At 42.0% G+C, this 20,109-nt stretch overlaps 1 protein-coding gene across 1 annotated transcript in view; it reads left to right on the forward strand.

Moving 5' to 3' along the window:
* Positions 1-20,109, forward strand: part of LOC141161741 (bile salt export pump-like) — a 137,451-nt gene that overhangs the window by 70,546 nt on the left and 46,796 nt on the right. Inside the window, exons 19-24 of the mRNA XM_073647000.1 lie at positions 1,824-1,979; positions 2,184-2,288; positions 4,965-5,126; positions 5,391-5,594; positions 12,636-12,877; positions 13,988-14,144. Coding sequence (XP_073503101.1) covers positions 1,824-1,979; positions 2,184-2,288; positions 4,965-5,126; positions 5,391-5,594; positions 12,636-12,877; positions 13,988-14,144 — 1,026 coding nt within the window. The remainder of the gene's footprint in view (positions 1-1,823; positions 1,980-2,183; positions 2,289-4,964; positions 5,127-5,390; positions 5,595-12,635; positions 12,878-13,987; positions 14,145-20,109) is intronic.

Raw genomic sequence — 20,109 nt, forward strand, 5'->3', positions numbered from 1 at the left:
AAAAAAAAAAAAGGAGAAAACGTATAAAATAATACAGCAAAATTGTATTTATCAGCACTGATTACTATTTTGGTGCAGACACCACTCATTGACAATATTCTGTGTACTCTGCACACTGGCAGAAAGCTGTCAATCAGTGGTGGGGGTGGGGTTACGCAGAGCAGTAGGACTACATGGCAGGAGACCACTAGTCCTCTACTGATAATCTCTTGCTTATAAAACACTGATTTTATTGCAACAACAACAAGCAGACCAGTAAGTGATGCATCGCGGGAATCAGGGTCTGTGCCCCTACATCATGCTGCTCTCAGATTAAATAGCATAAACTTGGTGACAGATTGTCTTTCAGCCAGTCTGGTTATGCTAAAAACCACTTGTCTGTGACAATTTTATAAGCAGTGAACCGAGGTACCAGCTATGACCAACAGGTGGCAATGCACCATTTTAAAAAATGACACTATTATTTGCTATATTTTTTCCTTTATATTCCTGAATTTTATTAATAGATATTTGGTGTCAGGAAAATAATATTGTCTTCATCTTTATAGTTATAGTTGGCTGGAACTCATATTTTCCCTTGTAGTCGATTTATTTATGAAATTACTAAAAATGCTGAGTAGAGATGAGCAGATCGATTTGTGGGACTCTGGTTCTAAGTTTTACACTTTACCGGAGTCCTGCGAATCGCTCCGCTCATCTATAATGCAGAGTAATAATTGATCCTGCTGTGCGGTTCTCTTTTTCTCATTTATGAGGTGCAAGCCACAGTGTGCAATTGCCATATAACACAATTTTTTACTTGTAGGATTGTACATACTGTATATTCGGGGTCAGAGTCATCACAAAAATGCCGAAAAAGACGGCAAAGATGCTTCAGAAAAAAACACAGCCGGCATATTCCTGAAGCGTCTTACTATAGCAAAACCTCAGAGGGATACACCGATGTCACATACCCTAAGAGCGCACATTGTCCAGCTCCTCTGGTGGTGGATTATCTGCCATGAGTCAAAGGATACTCATTAGATCCCCTCCAAAATAAGCTGTTTTGGGAGACTTTGCTGTATGAGGACCTTAAAGGAGTTGTCCATTACTGGTCAGCCTTTTATTAAGGGACCCCAAGAGATGAAAAAAAATAATAAAAAAAAGATATTCACTTCCCTCCTCCGTACTCAGCCTCAGCGCTGTTTCCCGTACAGATTCTCTGACATCAACATTTTCTGGGGCGGAAGGATGCATCATGAAAGCGCTGCAGCCAATCAGCGTTCACATTTCATCCGGGCGGAAGAAACACCATAATAAACAACCCCTATAAGGTTTCAATTTTACCAGAGAGAACCTTTACAAACTCCTTATTAATGGACCTCAACTATTTAACCTCAAAAGAGTTGTCCAAATTTGGCACAAAAGTCAGCAGTGACTCTATGCGACTGCAGACTTGTGAATCCTCACATCATGTATAGCGTGCGCTGTCAGGATTCTCCGGTGCCAGCAGCGAGACTGGGAGGTCACATGACTGCAAGTATGTAATATGCATACTTCTGGCCACAGCCCAACTAGACTGCATGACCTCGCTCAATTCACTTGCATTGTGCGAGGTTGCACAAGTCTAGTCAGAATGTGACTGAGAGTATGCATATCTCATGACCTGGTGCCTGCACTAGAAAATCCTGACAGTGTGAGTTATACCCGATGTGAGGATTCACAAGTCTGCAGTCACATAGAGTGACTGCAGACTTTCATGCCAAACCTGGACAACCCCAATAAGTCATTCTTTACCTGTGGTTTGGCTACTAACCTTGTGATTATAATCTTATGATTACCAGAATAAAAAGAAAAAGAAGAAACAGAAGAATGTAGTAATGAGGATACTGAAGTACAACGCTCCGGAGTGGCCATATCTTGTTTTTGGATCTATAGGGGCAGCCATTAATGGAACTCTCACTCCGCTTTATGCTGTTCTGTTTAGTCAGGTGCTGGGGGTAAGTAATGACGCAAAAATTAACAAACTATTACACAACATATTACTCTTCACTGTCATCACTAATGTAAGTTCTTTCTGCAGTCGTGTGCGATTTAATACATTTCTAAAGTATATAAAGGGCGGGAATGTGATCAGGGAATCAGGATAATGGCAGCAATGGAATGTGGCACAATTTGTCTAGATTTGCTTTGTTGTCTTTCAGACTTTTTCATTGGAAGATGAAGCTCAACAGACTAAAGATATTAATGGGATCTGCATCCTGTTTGTCATTATTGCAGGCGTGTCATTAATCACCCAGTTTTTACAGGTGAGTCTGTAACAGAGAATTCCTGTCCTTTAACTAGGGTCATCCGACCGAACCGGGCCAATTATGATGATCACATTCTGATTAGAGTGTGATCACAGTGTGATCCGAACTTCTCGGATGTGGAGGAGATGAAAAAAAAAAATTTCCCATCTTCTCCATTTTGTCAGTCCATTAAAATCTCACTGCACTCAGATGTCATCTGAGTGCAGTCCGATGTTTCCCATGTACTCATTGACTTGCATGGCTGAGTGCGATCCGAATATCGGCTGAAAATTGTGCATGCTGTGATTTTTTTCCTCGGACAGACATGTACACGGCCCCATAGAATAACATTGGTCCGAGTGCGATCCGAGGCTTTGTCGGATAGCACTCGGACTGAAAATACGGTCGTCTGCACGAGCACTTACACAGCCCCATCAGAGGTGTCATCATTCATATCAGCACCTGGTACAAGCTCTATCCGGATCATTCACAGGATGCCTATTAATCTGTCAGTATATATACTTTCAGAGTGTAGGAAGAAACTGGAGCATGCCTATGCAAATATGGAAGGGACATCCAAACCCCATTTGGATTTTAATGACGTTGGGATGTCCTTGGTCCGACTTGGAACCAGGACCCCAGGGCTGCAAGATAACCGTGTAGTGACCCCTTTTGACCATCCAATAATCAGTGAATGTATGAGCGCTCGTTCCCAATTATCTAGAGAGGAGAGAGTGGTAGCCCTGTATTTTTGATGAGCTAATGAGTGCTTTCTCCACTGGTGAATCTTAAATGAGGAAACGCGTCGGGAGGCACGTAGGGCCAGTCCCGGGCCAATAAGGACGTGAGGGTCAGCTGTGGACTGCCCTTGTCAGAGCGGGTGTCTTTGGGGTTGACCAGGGTCAGTATATGTGACTAGAGACCCTTAGGGTTGACACCAGGACCGGTTTGAGGCTGCCAACAGAAGCCATTTGATCATGGACCGTGCTGTGATGACTCCAAATGAATCATAGAATGGGTGAGATTGTTCTATACATTCCTATATCTTGATTATTGTTTTTGTATGTGACTAGTATTGTCTTTACACTGGATTGCGATTCATATAGACCATTGATTGACACACTTGAGTAATGTCAAGGATTTCATGAGGGTCTCAATAAAAGGACCCATTGTATCCTAGACTGATAATTGTCAGCCTTTTTCTCTTCCCATACAGGGAGTCATTTATAAATTTCTGTATATATGTGTGTTTTGCTCAATCATCTGTTTGGATGGGTGGCATATTTTAATATTTTGGTTTATTTTTATCTTTTAATACATATTATTAAAGGTTAGATTTTATATACTCGCTTATTTCAGTCAATAGGAGTGAGTTAATTCTGTGTATTATAGGGACGTGGAAATAACATTTTCTTCCCCTTTTTGCTTTTTTCCACCCACCTCTAGAGAGGCCGGCAATCACCCGACGATCATGCAAAACGCTCGTTAGTTGGGTGAAATGATTATTAATCCGGCTGAAACAGGGGATGTGCTGCAGATAACATAATATTCTGAGTGCACAGAACGATCGTATTAACCATCTACATGCCTGCGTAGAATAAATGTCAGCCTGTCTAAATAGGCCAGTAAACGACTGCCGATCGGTGATCTTTTACCGTCCCGGATCAGCCAGTCTAAAGGGACACAAACAGAAAAAACACTTTTAATACCTCTGATACACCCACATATCAGGAGAACAGGGGTCTGACCTGTTTAGCTGTTGGAGATGGTTGGTCTCTCAGCTGTTTCCTTAAAGGGGTATTTCATTTACAATGACTCAGGAGATAACAGCTAGATTGCTGGGGTCTGATCACTGAGACCCCTGCTGATCGCCAGAAAAGTGGTCCAGTGTGAATGGAGAAGTGATTCTTGTGCATGGGGTTGATGGACAGACCTAAGTACAGAGCTCTGCTATCCTTGTTGGTTTCAAAGACATTAAATGGACTGACCGCTCACATGTGCAATGGCCTCTTTAATTAAATGGGGAACATAGGACTCAACTGACGATCAGTTGGATTTCTAGTGATCGGATCCCAACCAATCAAACAGTTACCATCACTTATCATGTTGATCATGTGCATAGGTGATAAAGGGGTATTCCACATATATCACGTTAAGTCCAAGGGCAGTGAATTGAAAATGATAACTCCCTTCTACTGACTTCTATTATATTATATTGTGTTCATAATATAGTAACAGCCTTATACTTGCTTTAGCATGAGAACAATTTTATTATATGATATTTAGATTCAGTCCAACAGCACAAAAATTCTTTATTAATGCATTTTTTAAAAACTGAAAATCCGATAACTACTGGTACTGACGCATTTCAAGCTGATAAATGCAAGCAATAATGGTTATTAAAGATGAGCGGATCGATTCGCGGAACTCCAGCGTCCAGGTCAGTGATACCTGATGGCTAAATGGGAGCGCCGAGAATCTCTTACCTTATGGCGTGCCGGCGTGGCATTGGATTTGTCAGGGCTGGAGCAAAGTCGTCTGTGTAAGTCCTACAAATTTATCCTCTCATCTCTAATGGTTATCTGAAACGCGTTTTTAAAGTATGCATTAATAAAGCTCCTGATTTATTACATTTTTCTGTAGTTACAATTCCTGTTGAAATAGAATTATCATTATTATTATTATTATTTTCAGGGTTATTCTTTTGCTAAATCTGGAGAACTTCTGACACGAAGATTGAGGAGAGTTGGTTTCCAGTCTATGCTTGGTCAAGAAATTGGATGGTTCGATGATGCTAATAACAGTCCGGGAGCTTTGACCACCAGACTTGCCACTGACGCATCTCAAATTCAAGGGGTAGAGTAAAAATATTTCTTTCTACACTGCTGCTGTTTTAGTAAGTCGATGTTCCTTTTCTGTTACTTGAATGCAGTAAATAACATATATTATTATTTCTAATGTACTAAGGCATTTGTGTCCCTTACATATATACTGTATATGATATCAGCCCATAATATAACACTGCATGGAGAAGTAAATTACTTACAGAAGAATCATCATTACTAATTGTAGCGCCAAAATACTTATTCCCCACTTACTTAAAAATATTTTCCATTTCAGGCTACTGGGTCTCAGATAGGAATGATTGTGACTTCCCTAACTAATATCGGAGCTTCGATGATCATTGCCTTCTACTTTAGCTGGAAGCTGAGTTTGGTTGTGTTAGGTTTTCTTCCTTTGATCGGATTGTCTGGAGTTTTTCAATCTAAAATGCTTACAGGGTTTGCAAATCAAGACAAAAAGGCATTGGAAGAAGCCGGAAAGGTATTTCAGTAATCTCTTAAATGTATCAATTGATTAAAACTGCATATAGGGTAATATTCATATGTGAATGATAATGTGGCCTCAATTTTCTGTACATACAAAATGAATTGTGTGCCAAACACCAATACAACCTATTTTTAAATTCTGTACTGATTTGCACTTATCACCCCCTAATGACAACCCTCCCACAGCTCTCTTTACCCTCCATTGCAATTGGAACTGTCCTCTATCAGTTCGGCCAGGTTGTGTCTCAACTAGTGTTGAGCCACCCCCGTAGTGTTCGGGTTCGGTTCGTCGAACACCGGGATGTTCGAGGAACTGTTCGTCGAACACCTTAGAACACCGTCGAACACCGTTAAAACCAATGGCAGGCAAACAAAAACACATAGAAACACATAGAAAACACCTGCAAAGGTGTCCAAAAGCTGACAAACTGCTCAGAAGACACTCTCTTTAAAAAAGCCGGCCGGCAAATTCAGCAGCGGCATACACCGGTACCCGACAATTTAGACAAGAAGGAATAGAGCATCACACATAGATTAGATAGATAGAAACATGTCAGTCACACATATAAGAAGCACAGTGACAGTGTTGGTTACTGCACTTGTCATTTAGTGTAAAGGATTTATTAAAAAAAATATTAGTGTTTTCATGCACCGTCTCTTTAAAAAAGCCGGCCGGCAATTCAGCATCTGTACCCGACAATTTAGAACAGAAAGAATAGAGCTTCACACATAGATTAGATAGATAGAAACATGTCAGTCACATATATAATAAGTACAGTGATAGTGTTGCTTACTGTACTTGTCATTTAGTGTAAAGGATTTATTTAAAAAAATAATAGTGTTTTCATGCACTGTCTCTTTAAAAAAGCCGGCCGGCAATTCAGCAGCGGTACCCGACAATTTAGAACAGAAAGAATAGAGCTTCACACATAGATTAGATAGATAGAAACATGTCAGTCACATATATATGAAGTACAGTGATAGTGTTGGTTACTGTACTTGTCATTTAGTATTAAAATAAAGGATTTATTATTAAAAAAATTGGCGTGGGGTTCCCCTTAATTTTAGGCTCTAGCGGAGGTTAAGCAGACGGCTGGGGCAGATGTTTGAAGCCTGGGAAGGGGGTAATACCCACGGAGCTTCCCAGGCTACTAATATCAGCCCCCAGCTGAATACATAGCCTTTACTAGCTATTAAAATGGGGGACCCCCCCAAAAAAATGACGTGGGGTCCCCCCTAATTTAATAGCTAGCAAAGGCTAGGCAGACAGCTGGGGGCTGATATTAATAGCCCAGGAAGGGAGCCATGAATATTGGCCCCCTCCCAGGCTAGAAACACCAGCCGTCAGCCGCCCCAGAAATGGCGCATTCATAGGATGCGCCAATTCTGGCACTTAGCCTCGCTCTTCCACGCTGCCCTCAGTGTCTGCGGGATGACAGACTGGATGGCAGCGTTCTGCTGCGGTCCAGCCAGTCATCTCGATGTAGCAGAGCTGAAGCTGTCGTGGGAACCATGGAAAGGTAAGGATGAGGTTGGTTTATTATTTTTCTTTTATTGCAGGAGATCGTTGGCTTCAGCTGGAATGGGCGTGACGGTAAGTATGGTTTAATTTAGAACAATAAAGGATTGTGTCTTTATTTCAATTAAAGGACTTTATTCTGGGTGTTTGTGTTTTTTTTAACTTTGACTATGGGGTTAGTAATGGGGGTGTCTTATAGACGCCTCTCCATTACTAACCTGGGCTTGATGTCAGCTGGCATTATAAGCTGACATCAACCCCAACCCTATTACCCCCTGCCACCGCACCAGGGCAGCGTGGAAGAGCGTGGCTAAGTGCCAGAATTGGCGCATCCTATGAATGCGCCATTTCTGGGGCGGCTGACGGCTGGTGTTTCTAGCCTGGGAGGGGGCCAATATTCATGGCTCCCTTCCTGGGCTATTAATATCAGCCCCCAGCTGTCTGCCTAGCCTTTGCTAGCTATTAAATTAGGGGGGACCCCACGTCATTTTTTTGGGGGGGTCCCCCATTTTAATAGCTAGTAAAGGCTATGTATTCAGCTGGGGGCTGATATTAGTAGCCTGGGAAGCTCCATGGGTATTACCCCCTTCCCAGGCTTCAAACATCTGCCCCAGCCGTCTGCCTAACCTCCGCTAGAGCCTAAAATTAAGGGGAACCCCACGCCAATTTTTTTAATAATAAATCCTTTATTTTAATACTAAATGACAAGTACAGTAACCAACACTATCACTGTACTTCATATATATGTGACTGACATGTTTCTATCTATCTAATCTATGTGTGAAGCTCTATTCTGTCTGTTATAAATTGTCGGGTACCGCTGCTGAATTGCCGGCCGGCTTTTTTAAAGAGACGGTGCATGAAAACACTATTATTTTTTTTGATAAATCCTTTACGCTAAATGACAAGTACAGTAAGCAGCACTTTCACTGTACTTCGTATATATGTGGCTGACATGTTTATATCTATCTAATCTATGTGTGAAGCTCTATTCTTTCGGTTCTAAATTGTCGGGTACAGGTGTATGCCGCTGCTGAATTGCCGGCTTTTCATGTTTCACTGTTGGCACTGTTCCCATCGATTTGGGCAATCACTGTAATGCCACAACCACCATGGCTGTGGCATTACAGTGAGTGGCAGACAATCCCTGCATGATTGGTGCTCTAAATAGCGCCAGACATGCAGGACACGCTTTTGGTGCACGAACAGTTATCGAACATAACCTCGAACAGCCGAATTTTTTGCAAATCGTTCGGGTTCGTCGAACAACTCGAACACCGCCCAAAACAGCTCGAATTTGAGATTGGCGAACAGTTCTAGTCGAACACCGCTCATCTCTAGTCTCAACTCAGCTATGTTATGCTGAAGATCCCACTTATACCAGCTGCAATTACACCTAATGACCCTGTCTAATTCATGAAATACTGATGACCCTGTCCAGTATAACATACACCAGACACTATTCCAGAAACCTAAATTTGCTGACAGTATGTTACGATACTGGCATAGTACTGCTGGAAACCAGTGGACGAAGGAGCATGAGCAGGATATAGATATATAACAAAGGAGTTGTAGGGAACAATCCGTAGAAGAATGAGAACAGTCTGGGAAAGAATGTTCAGGAGCTGAGACTGGAACTAAGCTAACAGCTAGACACAATACTCAAGCAATGAGTGAGAGATCCATGTGGCTTTAAGAAAGCCCAAACAGGAAACAAGATGGATTCCAAGGTTCAGAATCTGACATTTTAGTAAAAGGCAATTGCAGAACACAACAGCAGCCTCCAGTGGTAAGGAGTGGGAGTGCAGCATAATTATTAAGCTGAACATTAGCAGCCACTAGTAGTCAAACTGTGGAAAGACATCAGGAATTCTAACACAGACATGTTTTAGCACAGCTCAGTAACTCTATGCTCAGCTCTGCTATGTATGCAGGAGAGGGAATGATCATGCTCTCAAGATACCCATGAAGCACCAATAAAATGTAGGCGTTTGTAAATAGCAATGATGATCAAATAGTGGGTTACAGTTACTGTATTCAAAACTATCTTTGGTCACGTCATTCATATAAATAAAAATTGCCCATGTTGAGATCAATCCATCTCTCTCAGGAAGCACACAGAAGACCAGCGCGAGGGGCCTGCAGCACTGAGAGGCAGCAGTGTGCTGCTAGAAATTGTTGTTTTAGCAGAAACTTTTCCGTCCAGCTATGTGAAACTGGATGCATAGAAGGACAGAAGGAGATAAAAAAAAAGCACACAATGGAGCAATAAAGATACTTTTTGTTGTGCTTGTACTATATATTAACAATTATTGCCATTGCCAAATTAACCCTTTAAAAAAGTTGTACAGAATTAGAAAGACATGGCTGCTATTTTCTATAAACAGCTTCACACACTTATATTGGTTTTCTCTGGTATTGCAGATAGGACCCCTTTAAAGAGGACCTGTCAGCTGTCTTCTTTAGAAAATAATAGTATTCCCCATTATAACAATTATGGTGTATCACTTAGAACACATCATTGTGCTTTTCCTCTCTCATTCCTGCTAGAAATATAACAATAAATTGACAACCGGGTGTTCAATTTTCTAAACAAAATGCAGCAGAATTCTGCTTATCATTGAGCCATAATTCTAACTTAGATGCCATATTTTTTTAAAGGGAAAGTGTCATGGGGATATTATATATTATTTAAATCTTATTTTTGGGTAAAACATATTTTTTAAAAAATGTTGTAATTTTTAAAAATTTGGAACCTTGCAATTTTCACACTGACCACTGGAACTTTTTTAACCTCCTGCTTCCTGTTCTTTTATAAAATCCACATGTACATTAGCAGAAATATACTGACTCAAAACTTTATATTTTTGTATTGAATTATCTCATGTGCGTTTGTAAAGGTCATGGGGAGCAGAGTCAGATCTGACATCTCCTATTGTGAATGGCGGATCCAGTGTTATCAGCTGTCATCCTGCCTCTGATGATAAAGTCTGCTGAAAAGTTAAATGACAGGAAGTATGCAATAGACTGAGTGGCCAATGTGAAAATTGCAAGATTGTTAATTTTATTTTTTTTTAATAAAGATCTTGATCTAAAAAAAAATTACTAAAGATTTTAAAAATAATGTAACACAAAAACCTGATTTATTCCATATGCCATTTTCTAATTATATATTCCCTTCAATGGTTTTAGACATTTTTGTAACATTTCCAGAAAAGCGGGTGTGACTAAGATTGTTAATAAAATACACAAAATTTAATAAAGGCATGTTCCAGATAATTGGGGTCATGTAATAACAAGGGCATTTTATTAAAAGTTATGTTTTTGGAGGTTGAAATAAGTTCAACGTGATCAAGTGCTTCACAATATTGAAAAAAAATGTTGCACAATGTTTGTTAAATTTGGTGCATATTTAAACTAAACTCTTTTGTCTAGGATACTCTTGTTTTTAGGTCTTTTTTCCCCAAGTGGAGTGATTTTGCAGCTTCTTATGCAACTTTTTAAAAAGTCGAAATTGAATCTGTCTAAAAACATCTGGAACCCTAAAGTCACGTTCACACGTTCAGTATTTGGTCAGTATTTTACATCAGTATTTGTAAGCCAAAATCAGAAGTGGGTGATAAATATAGAAGTGGTGACGTGTTTCTATTATACTTTTCCTCCGATTGTTCCACTCCCGATTTTGGCTTACACATACTGATGTAAAACACTGACCGAATACTGAACGTGTGAACGTGGCCTATGCCAGACACAATTTGACCAACAAAATATAAAACTGTCAGATGAGGCAAAAAAAAAAAAAGAATAGAAATTTGTCATTAAGAGTTTAATAAAATTTGGTGAACGACATAAAAAGCACAAAAAGGTGCCTTTTACGTTAAATAATTAGAGTAAAAGCAATCACAACCTAATTGCCAAAAAGTGATCTAAAAGTAAGCCAATCTTTAGGTGATGTAAACTTGGATTATAGTCTACAAAATGTAATAGATTTATCATCCAGTATGAACATGTGATACATGTAGTGCATGTTAACACTGTCTAGAGACTAAGTTTATGCTAACCATTGCACAGGATTAGTAGTTTTGTCCCATTATTTTTCCAGTTGGGGTGTGGACTGTAGTAGACTGCATAGATACACACCCCATTTTTGACACAGGCTCAGTTGTCACAAATTACTTTTTAAAGGAAAATCCTGAAGTAGAGATCTAAGAAAAGTTTGGTGGAAATTATATTTCTTGGGAAGCTAAAGAGGCTGTCGCTATCGGTGCCGGTCAGAAATACTCACTTGCGGAGCTGCTCTATATTCTGGTAGTGGTCGCCGCAGGGTACTACACATCTGCCTCCTATTGATTTGAATAGGAGATGGATGTGCAGTACCAATCCTTGGCCACTACCAGAAGATCGAGCATCTCCGCAAGTGAGTATTTCTGTCCAGCCTATGCCGAAAACCGATAACAAATGATCTGAGGGGGTGCCGAGTGTCGGACCCCGACTGACCAGACATTTATAGGTAAGGATAAGGTCATCAATGATAAAGTAGTGGACAACTTTTTTAAGTCAGGAGAGCTGAAATACCCCCTTTAATTAAATAGGGCTCATCCTATAGACATGTGTGGTATTGTTTAAGGAAGAAAGTGGTCATGTTTTTCCAACCGTGTAAACTCCATAGATACTAATATTGTCAGCATTAATGATTTTTATTTGATACTAGAGGTACCTTTTATTAAACTGAACATAAAACTCTTGGAAAGTTCAATTTTGAAACAGGACGGCTGATGTTAACCCTATATATGTGCTTAAAACACCTGATAGACTAAAACTATCTTCCTACCCTCAAAAAGACTTTCAAAACACTACACCACTAGGTCTTCAGGACCTAGATACTTGCCCCCTAGACCAGTAGGACATAGGTGTTAGCACGTGACTACCATGAAGTGGACATTGTCTCTAGGGAATGGAAGCTCAAGGCCATTACTTACTATCATTATGTACTGAAGCAACTTTACTTTCATTAAATTCAACCTTGACTTCATTTTTAATATCAACCCCTCGCCCCTTTCTAATCATGAGCATGACCCCTTAGTAGTGCCTGGTCTGCACTTAAAGTACTGCATTAAAAATACATTATTTAATTAGTGCCACTTAAAGGACATGTATCGCATATAAAGAGACTCAAGTCTAAAGGGGAGAAACAGAAAAAAGATAAATTTTATTACACACTAAAAATCGCCCAAATAGCCTGGGGAGTCGAGAAAGAATGCAGTTTAATTATCATTTACTTAAAATGAAAGCCATGAAAATGATAAAATCATAGAAATTTGCAATTTTAAAAAAAATTGTTTTGAAGACATTAATAAGTAAAACAGGAAAACCAGCTTTTATGTGCTTCAGGTCAAAAGTCATGTCAGTAGCACCGACCACAACCAACTTTATCCTAATCTGTTAAAAGAAAAATATAAAAAATTGTATCAATTTTAGATTTGACTTTTCAATTAGATTCATTATTTCCCCCCCCAGGTCTCCAGTGAAGCTATTGGTAATATTCGCACGGTTGCAGGCCTGGGAAAGGAAAATATGTTTGTTCAAATGTACGAGAAGGAGCTGGAGATGCCGTACAAGGCCGCAGTAAAGAAGGCTCATGTGTATGGTGCCTGTTTTGGCTTTGCCCAGTGCGTCATTTTTATGGCCTATGCCGCCTCCTTCAGATTTGGAGGCTACTTAGTCAATACGGAGGGGTTACATTATGCTAAGGTTTTCAGGTATTATATTTATTTCTATGTATTAACATTTATGTCTCAAGCTCTTTATATAAGTTTTTTTGGGGGGGGGGAGAGGGCGATCCTTTTCGGGAATTTTGAAGCAATAAAGTAAGGAAAGACCTGTATAGAAAAGTTATTGAAAGTCATAAAACTTCACATTTGTTGCTGACTATTAAAAAAAACCTTGATGCACCGTGCATACAAGAAAAGTAGTGGAGCAATAGATTATTGATAGTATGGAAGGTCTTGTATTCAGGCCATTCATCTACTGGGCAGAGAGGACAGTGACTGCATAATGTTCCTCTTGATAATGATCACAGGATCAGACTACACAGGGTTTGTTTGTAGTCTGTGGCCAAGGATAAACTTTGATCTACTTTGGACGTATAGACATAAAACTGTCAAATATATTTTTAATCAACTCTGTTTGCAAGGCTGTCTTCTTTTAATTAAAATGCACTGCAAATTTTGGTAGATATATTCTTTAAAGAGTTGAAGGCTTTAGCTTAGCTCATTCAGAGTAAATATATGCACTATGCAAATATACAAAACTTTGCTTTTAAAGGAGTTACCCAAGAGTATATAAATTTTTACTATGGGCCTAAGAACTAACAGGCAGGTAGTTTTAAACTACAGATCTCTGCCAGCACAGAGCAGTCACTGCCAACGATTATGCGGCTTACGCTGGCATCATGTCGACAGAGCAGTGGCTTCTCTTCCACTCTGCTCTGTTGATGGGGTGTGACTGCCGACCTCACGCTGATTGACAGCTGGCTCTCAGCTACCTAATTGCGGGGAGCCTGCTGTCAGTCATCATGATGTTGGCAGTCACACCCCGTCAACAGAGGTGCCTGAAAGAGGAAGAGCTGCTCTGTCGACGTGGAGCATCTTTCCGGTAGAAGCGGTCAGTGACCGACTAGAGCCGGCACAGGGTAAAACAGACAGGTAGTTTCTAACTAGTTATCATCTACCTGTCTGTTAGTTTTTTGGCTCATAGTAAAAAAATAATTTAGTCCTGGATAGCCCCTTTAATTTATTGCTCCTTGCTCCTCCATCTTTATTGTTTTTACCCTCAGAAACTAAATAAGTTCTGCTTCTTTCAAATTACAGAGTTATATCTGCCATAGTCACAAGTGGCACTGCCCTGGGAAGGGCTTCATCCTTCACTCCAGATTATGCCAAAGCAAAAATTTCAGCCGTTCAATTCTTCAAGTTACTAGACCGAATTCCCAAGACCAGCGTATACAGCGCAGATGGAGATAAATGGGTAAGATTCCCATCATACATCTTTTCATTCTTTCTTTTTTTTTTGTGAATTAAACCAGCGTTCAATAAATTATTGGAGATCTTACAAAAAACTAATCTGAGCAGGCATTGTGATGGAAATGGGTCGACTCCTCAGCCTTTCTTCTCCTGTGGCTGAGATCATTGTTTTACTCACAGATGTCACTAAACAGCTTTCATGTTCTAATATCTCATACAAAGCACCAAAATGGGAATAGTCCCATCCATAAACCTGCAAATTCAGACTCCGTATCCTCCATTGAGACAAAGCTGTGAAATGGAATTGGTCACAAAGGTATAGCATAACTATAAATGTGCAATGTCAGTTACCAAATCTATTCCATCCAGACCCTCCAGTGACTTATCTATAGATGAAAACATGCTGTGTGGAGGTTATAATTGCTCCATATAATTGTACCATATCTCCATTATTGCTGAAATGTTTTCATAGTCTAAGTCTCCTGACATATTGTAATATACTGGCTGCGAACATCATGTCATCTACTCTATTTAGACCAAAGTTTATCTTTTCCTTTACGACAGCACAATACTGACCTTTCCTAAATATACAATGGGTACGGAAAGTATTCAGACCCCTTTAAATTTTTCACTCTTTGTTTCATTGCAGCCATTTGGTAAATTCTAAAAAGTTCATTTTTTTTCTCATTAAAGTACACTCTATACCCCATCTTGACTGAAAAAACAGAAATGTAGAAATTTTTGCAAATTTATTAAAAAGGAAAAACTGAAATATCACATGGTCATAAGTAGTGTTGAGCCACCCCCGTAGTGTTCGAGTTCGGTTCGGTTCGTCGAACACCCGTGTGTTCGCCGAACTGTTCGTCGAACTGTTCGTCGAACACCTTCGAACACCGTTAAAACCAATGGCAGGCAAACAAAAACACATAGAAACACATAGAAAACACCTTCAAAGGTGTCCAAAAGCTGACAAACTGCTCAGAAGACATAACTAACACATGGAAAAGTGACAAGTACATAAAGTCATGCGAAAATAAAAGAGGTGGAGGAGTAAAAGGAGGGGGGAGACACAGATATAGGCATGTCATGCCCTTCTAAAATCCAAAAAGTGAGAAGCCGACACGTTCAGTCCGCTCCTGCCCGTGCCACCTCCGTGTCGCCGGGTTTGTGCCAGAGCCGCGGTGAACCCTGACGGCCAGCCCCCCTCTCCCAATACTGGTGCCTGTCCGCTGGTGGGTCGAGCGAGCCCCCCTGTGGTGGAGGCAGCTCTAAGCTTTTTAATTTAAATTGTCTCTCTAATTTGAATGAATACACTTTAAATCCATTTACAAGGATCTATTGGAGGGCAAGTCTCATGCCAGCAGCCGCGGTAATTCCAGCTCCAGTAGCGTCCACTAAAGCTGCTGCAGTTAAAAAGCTTTTATAAGGATCGAGCTCGGCTGTCCACCGCAAGGCATCCTACTGCCAGTCCCAGCCCCTATGCCTTGGGGTGCCTCCTGATGCTCTTCACTAAGTATCCCATGGTCCCGAAGCATTTCCTTTGAAAAAATTAAGTGTCTAAACTACAGGTGGTGCAGCTTGCTTAACAGCTGGGATAATCCGCTCACTAGCAGACACTGCTACTAGGCACAAAGTATTTCCTGGGCTAGATGCAGTTAAAAATTTGTAATTAGATACTCTCGTTGGATGCTGAGAAAGCATTCCATAGAGTCTCCTGGCACGCCATATATGATTCTCTTAAAAAGCTTGGGGTAGGGGTCTAGGGGACCCTTTTATAGCCAAAATCACGGCCCTGTATCGCAATACGTCACCTAGGCTGAAGATAAATGGAACTGTAGCACCCTGAGGGCTCGGTTGCTACAGACGTATTGCACCTCACCCAGAGGTGTGATATCTCACTCTCAGGTAAGGATGGAGTGTGGATCAGGACCCGACACCTGCATGCATTACACCACATTGCCATGGGGCAGGGCGACCAATATGCCACTGAGATGGGCACGACAGTCCCTGTCCCTGGCTGGAGTGGGGGGAGGGAACACTGAGGAAGGGGAACCCTGTAGTGCAGGAGCAGGGAGGAAGCAGTTCCTGGGTGCATTGAGAAGGGAGTATAAAAGGTGGGCACCATCTTAGTTCAGTGCAGAGAAGTCTGAGCAGAAGTGGCAGGGAGCAGGGGCTCTGCATGAGCTCTGCTCCGGAGGCGGGCCTAGTAACAGAGGCCCAGGCCTGGAAGAGGTAGAAGGAAGGAAGAGGAGCGGAGAAGGCTCCAGGAACGAGGAATGAAGGGATACCAGGGGTGCGGACGGGCGAGTCGCCACCGCACGCCCGAATCCACCTGCGTGGAGGGGTCAGGCCAAAGGGGGAGACCGGTCCCCGAACTAGTGGAGGCAGGAAACGACCCTCAGCTAGAAACCGGAGGCTCTGACATTTTATGTGGCGCAGCCCCTCGCTACACCCGCTAGGAAGGCACCACATTGGGTCAGGGAAACTGGCGCCAAGTTTACCAAGAGGAGGCCCGAGGCAGCCGGACAGAAGTGTTGGTAAGAAAGGCCAGACAAAGGACACACAAAGGGGGTCCTGTGAAGTGCTCCAAAGTTATCTGGGAGTTGTCTGAGCCCCTCACCTGGTGAGCACAGTACGACGTGGGCAGCCGTTACCTGCAGACGTGGTCTGGATAATAAGAACTGTGAGTAAAGGCCCTGAACTGCATCACTGACTCCGTGTCGTTACTGCTGCTGCCCTGCACCATCACCCCCATCCTCCGCATACACTGCCCTGAGGCTATACTCCTCCCGTGGGGAGTTATGCTACGCTCTGCTGCACCCACAACACCAGCCTCAGTGGTCTGCCCTGTAGCGGCGGTTCACTCTGACCGCAATCCACGGGTGGCGTAGTCGGACATTTAAACATGAAAACCACATAAATAGTTCCGCCACTGGTTTGACCGCCCTGAGCCACGGAACTGGGTCGCCGCCACGAAGACTACAACCACCAGCATCCACCAAAAAGGGTCCGGCTCCGGGTGTCCCAAGGCCCAGGGGGTGCGTCAGAACATTTTCATCACCTTTCATAATCACCAATGGGACAAGGCAGTGATGTCCTCTGTCCCCTCTCTTATACATCCTAGTGACGGAGCACCTGCTCTCATCAATTCACCATAACCCCAATATTAGGTGGATTGAGGTGGGAGGCACCGAGTACAAGTGCTCTCTATTTGCTGATGATGTCCTAGTATATATCACTCAATCACAAATATCCATCCATGCTGTTATGGCTGAAATAGATCACTTTGTTACATGGTAAAATTTTAAAATCAATGCAGCGAAGTCTGAGGCCCTCGATGTCTCCCTCCCCAAATCCATATAGGATTCCATCCAGTCCAACTTTCCCTTTGCCTGGCCCTCACAGGGTATCAAATACTTAGGAATTCCTATTCATAGAGACCTCTCCCATCTATGTTATCTTAATTTTGGGCCCTTTATTGAACAACTCCATACAGACCACGGTTGGCAAGTTAGAACTGTAAGATTCACTACGTGAACCACTGGTGTTTTGTGGAAAAGCACATGTACACTGCGTTCCAAATTATTATACAAAAAGTGTTTAGGAGTGATAAGGGAAGAATTTGTTTGTTTGTCAGTTAAACTCATTGATGGTGATGTGTGTCAGGGCTCTTTATATCACTGTAAGCAATTGCAGACACCTGTGCTAATTAGTTTGGCAGGTGTGTCCAATGAAAGGCAAGACTACTTAAGAAGGCTCTCTCACATTATTAAGCAGCCTACATTTTCTGCCAAAATGGGAAAGAAAAAGGATGTGTCGGCTGCTGAGAAGCAACAAATTGTGGAGTGTTTAGGTCAAGGCATGACTACAATCAACATTGTGCGATGATCAGGATGAAGTGTCTTGGCAATCAAGAAGTATGTAGCTGATTCACAGTACACACGTGTGCGTGCTGATAAGGGCAAATTGAGGACTCTTTCCTACAGGCAATTACGTCAGGTTGAAAGAGCAGCGGCAAAAAAGCCTTGTCATAGCAGCAGACAAGTTTTTGAAGCTGCTTGTGCCTCCAACATCCCCCGAACAACAAGATGCAGGGTCCTTCAGAGGTTTGCAGCTGTGCATGCGCCATCCTGTCGACCTCCTCTATCCACTTCACACAAGCAGAAACGGCTCCAGTGGGCCAAACATTACATGAAGACGGATTTCAAAACTGTTTTGTTCACGGATGAGTGCCGTGCAGCGCTCGATGGTCCAGATGGATGTAGTGGAGGATGGCTGGTTGATGGACACCCCACGCAAACACGGCTACAGCGCCAACAAGGAGGAGGTGGAGTAATGTTTTGGGCTGGAATCATGGGGAGAGAGATTGTCGGCCCCTTTAGGATCCCTGAAGGCGCTAAAGATGAACTCCATAATGTATGTGGATTTTCTCAAACAGCACTTCCTGCCATGGTTCAAGAAGAAGAACCGTGTATTTCACAGCAAGATCATTTTTCTGCATGATAATGCACCATCTCATGCTGCACATAAAACATCTGCATCTCTGGCTGATATGGGCATAAAAGGGGACAAACTTATGGTGTGACCCCCATGCTCCCCTGACCTCTACCCCATTCAGAACCTTTGGAGCATCATTAAAAGGAGTGTCTATGATGGCGGGAGGCAGTTCACATCTAAGCAACAGCTCTGGGAGGGTATTCTGTCCTCATGCAAAACAATTGAAGCAGAAACCATCTAAAACCTGACAAATTCAATGGACGAGAGAGTTCAGAAGCTCCTTTCGAACAAGGGGTCCTATGTGAAAATGTAACATCACCTAGAATAAAGTTTTGAGTTGAAAACTGTTTGATTTCAGTTTCTAACAACCTGCTAATGCTTATAATTTCAAAAATGACCATTTTTTTGGTCTTTATTAAAATGAAAAGGTTGATCGAAAAGTTTGGGGGATCTAAGAGTGTGGCAACCCAGTAGTCATGATTACTTCGAATTCTGACAATATGAGGGTCATGCTGCAGGTAGTGCAGCAAGAAGGCACTTATGTGCCTTGCGCATCTCGGAGCCCCAAAATTATTTTCCGGGCTAGATGCAGCTAAAAATTATTTTTAATTTTAAATCTGGTGAAGCTTTAGTATAGATGGCCTAATAGGATCAGTGCTGCATACTGCTACAAAGCCCAAATTATTTTCCAGTCAAGATACAGATAAACATGATTAGTAATTTGAAAGCTTAAAACGGTTGGTAGGGTGATTTTAACCAATCATCAAGCTTTTACTCTCCCCAGGATGACACAGGGGTAGAAAAGTCGTTTCGGATCCATGATTTGTTCATCTTTATGAACGTGAGTCTGTCTACATTTTCAGTGGAGAGCCACGTGCGCTTATCTGTCAGCACACCACCAGCAGCGCTGAACACACGTTCAGACAGAACGCTGGCTGCGGGGCATGACAAGATCTCCAAGGCGTAAGTGGCTAGCTCCGGCCATTTATCCAGATTGGAAGCCCAAAAAGAGCAAGGGTCCAGTGACACAGTCATGGCTTCAATGTTTACTTGGAGATACTCCTGTACCATCGTCTCTAGGCGTTGACTATGTGTCAGACTTCTTGTCTCCTGTGGCCTTGCAAAGGATGGGCTAAAAAAGTGGTGAAATGATTCCGCAAAATTGATGTTACCAGCAGATACTGTGGTTCTATTACGGTTTGAGTGCTGAACACTTGACGGTCCCACGGTTGGCAAGTTGGAACTGTGAGATTCACTACGTGCACCACTGGTATTTTGTGGAAAAGCACATGTAAGATTCTGCAACAGTCTCTGCTGATACTCCTGCATGCGTGCATCCCTTTCTATGGCAGGAATAATTTCTGCAAATTTACTTTTGTACCGGGGATCTAACAGTGTGGCAACCCAGTAGTCAGGATTATTTCTAATTCTCACAATTCGAGGGTCATGTTGCAGGTAGTGCAGCAAGAAGG

This window comes from Phyllobates terribilis, unplaced genomic scaffold, assembly GCF_046119375.1.
Source record: "Phyllobates terribilis strain yellow unplaced genomic scaffold, ASM4611937v1 Scaffold_9__5_contigs__length_417890890, whole genome shotgun sequence".
Classification (NCBI taxonomy): Eukaryota; Metazoa; Chordata; class Amphibia; order Anura; family Dendrobatidae; genus Phyllobates; species Phyllobates terribilis.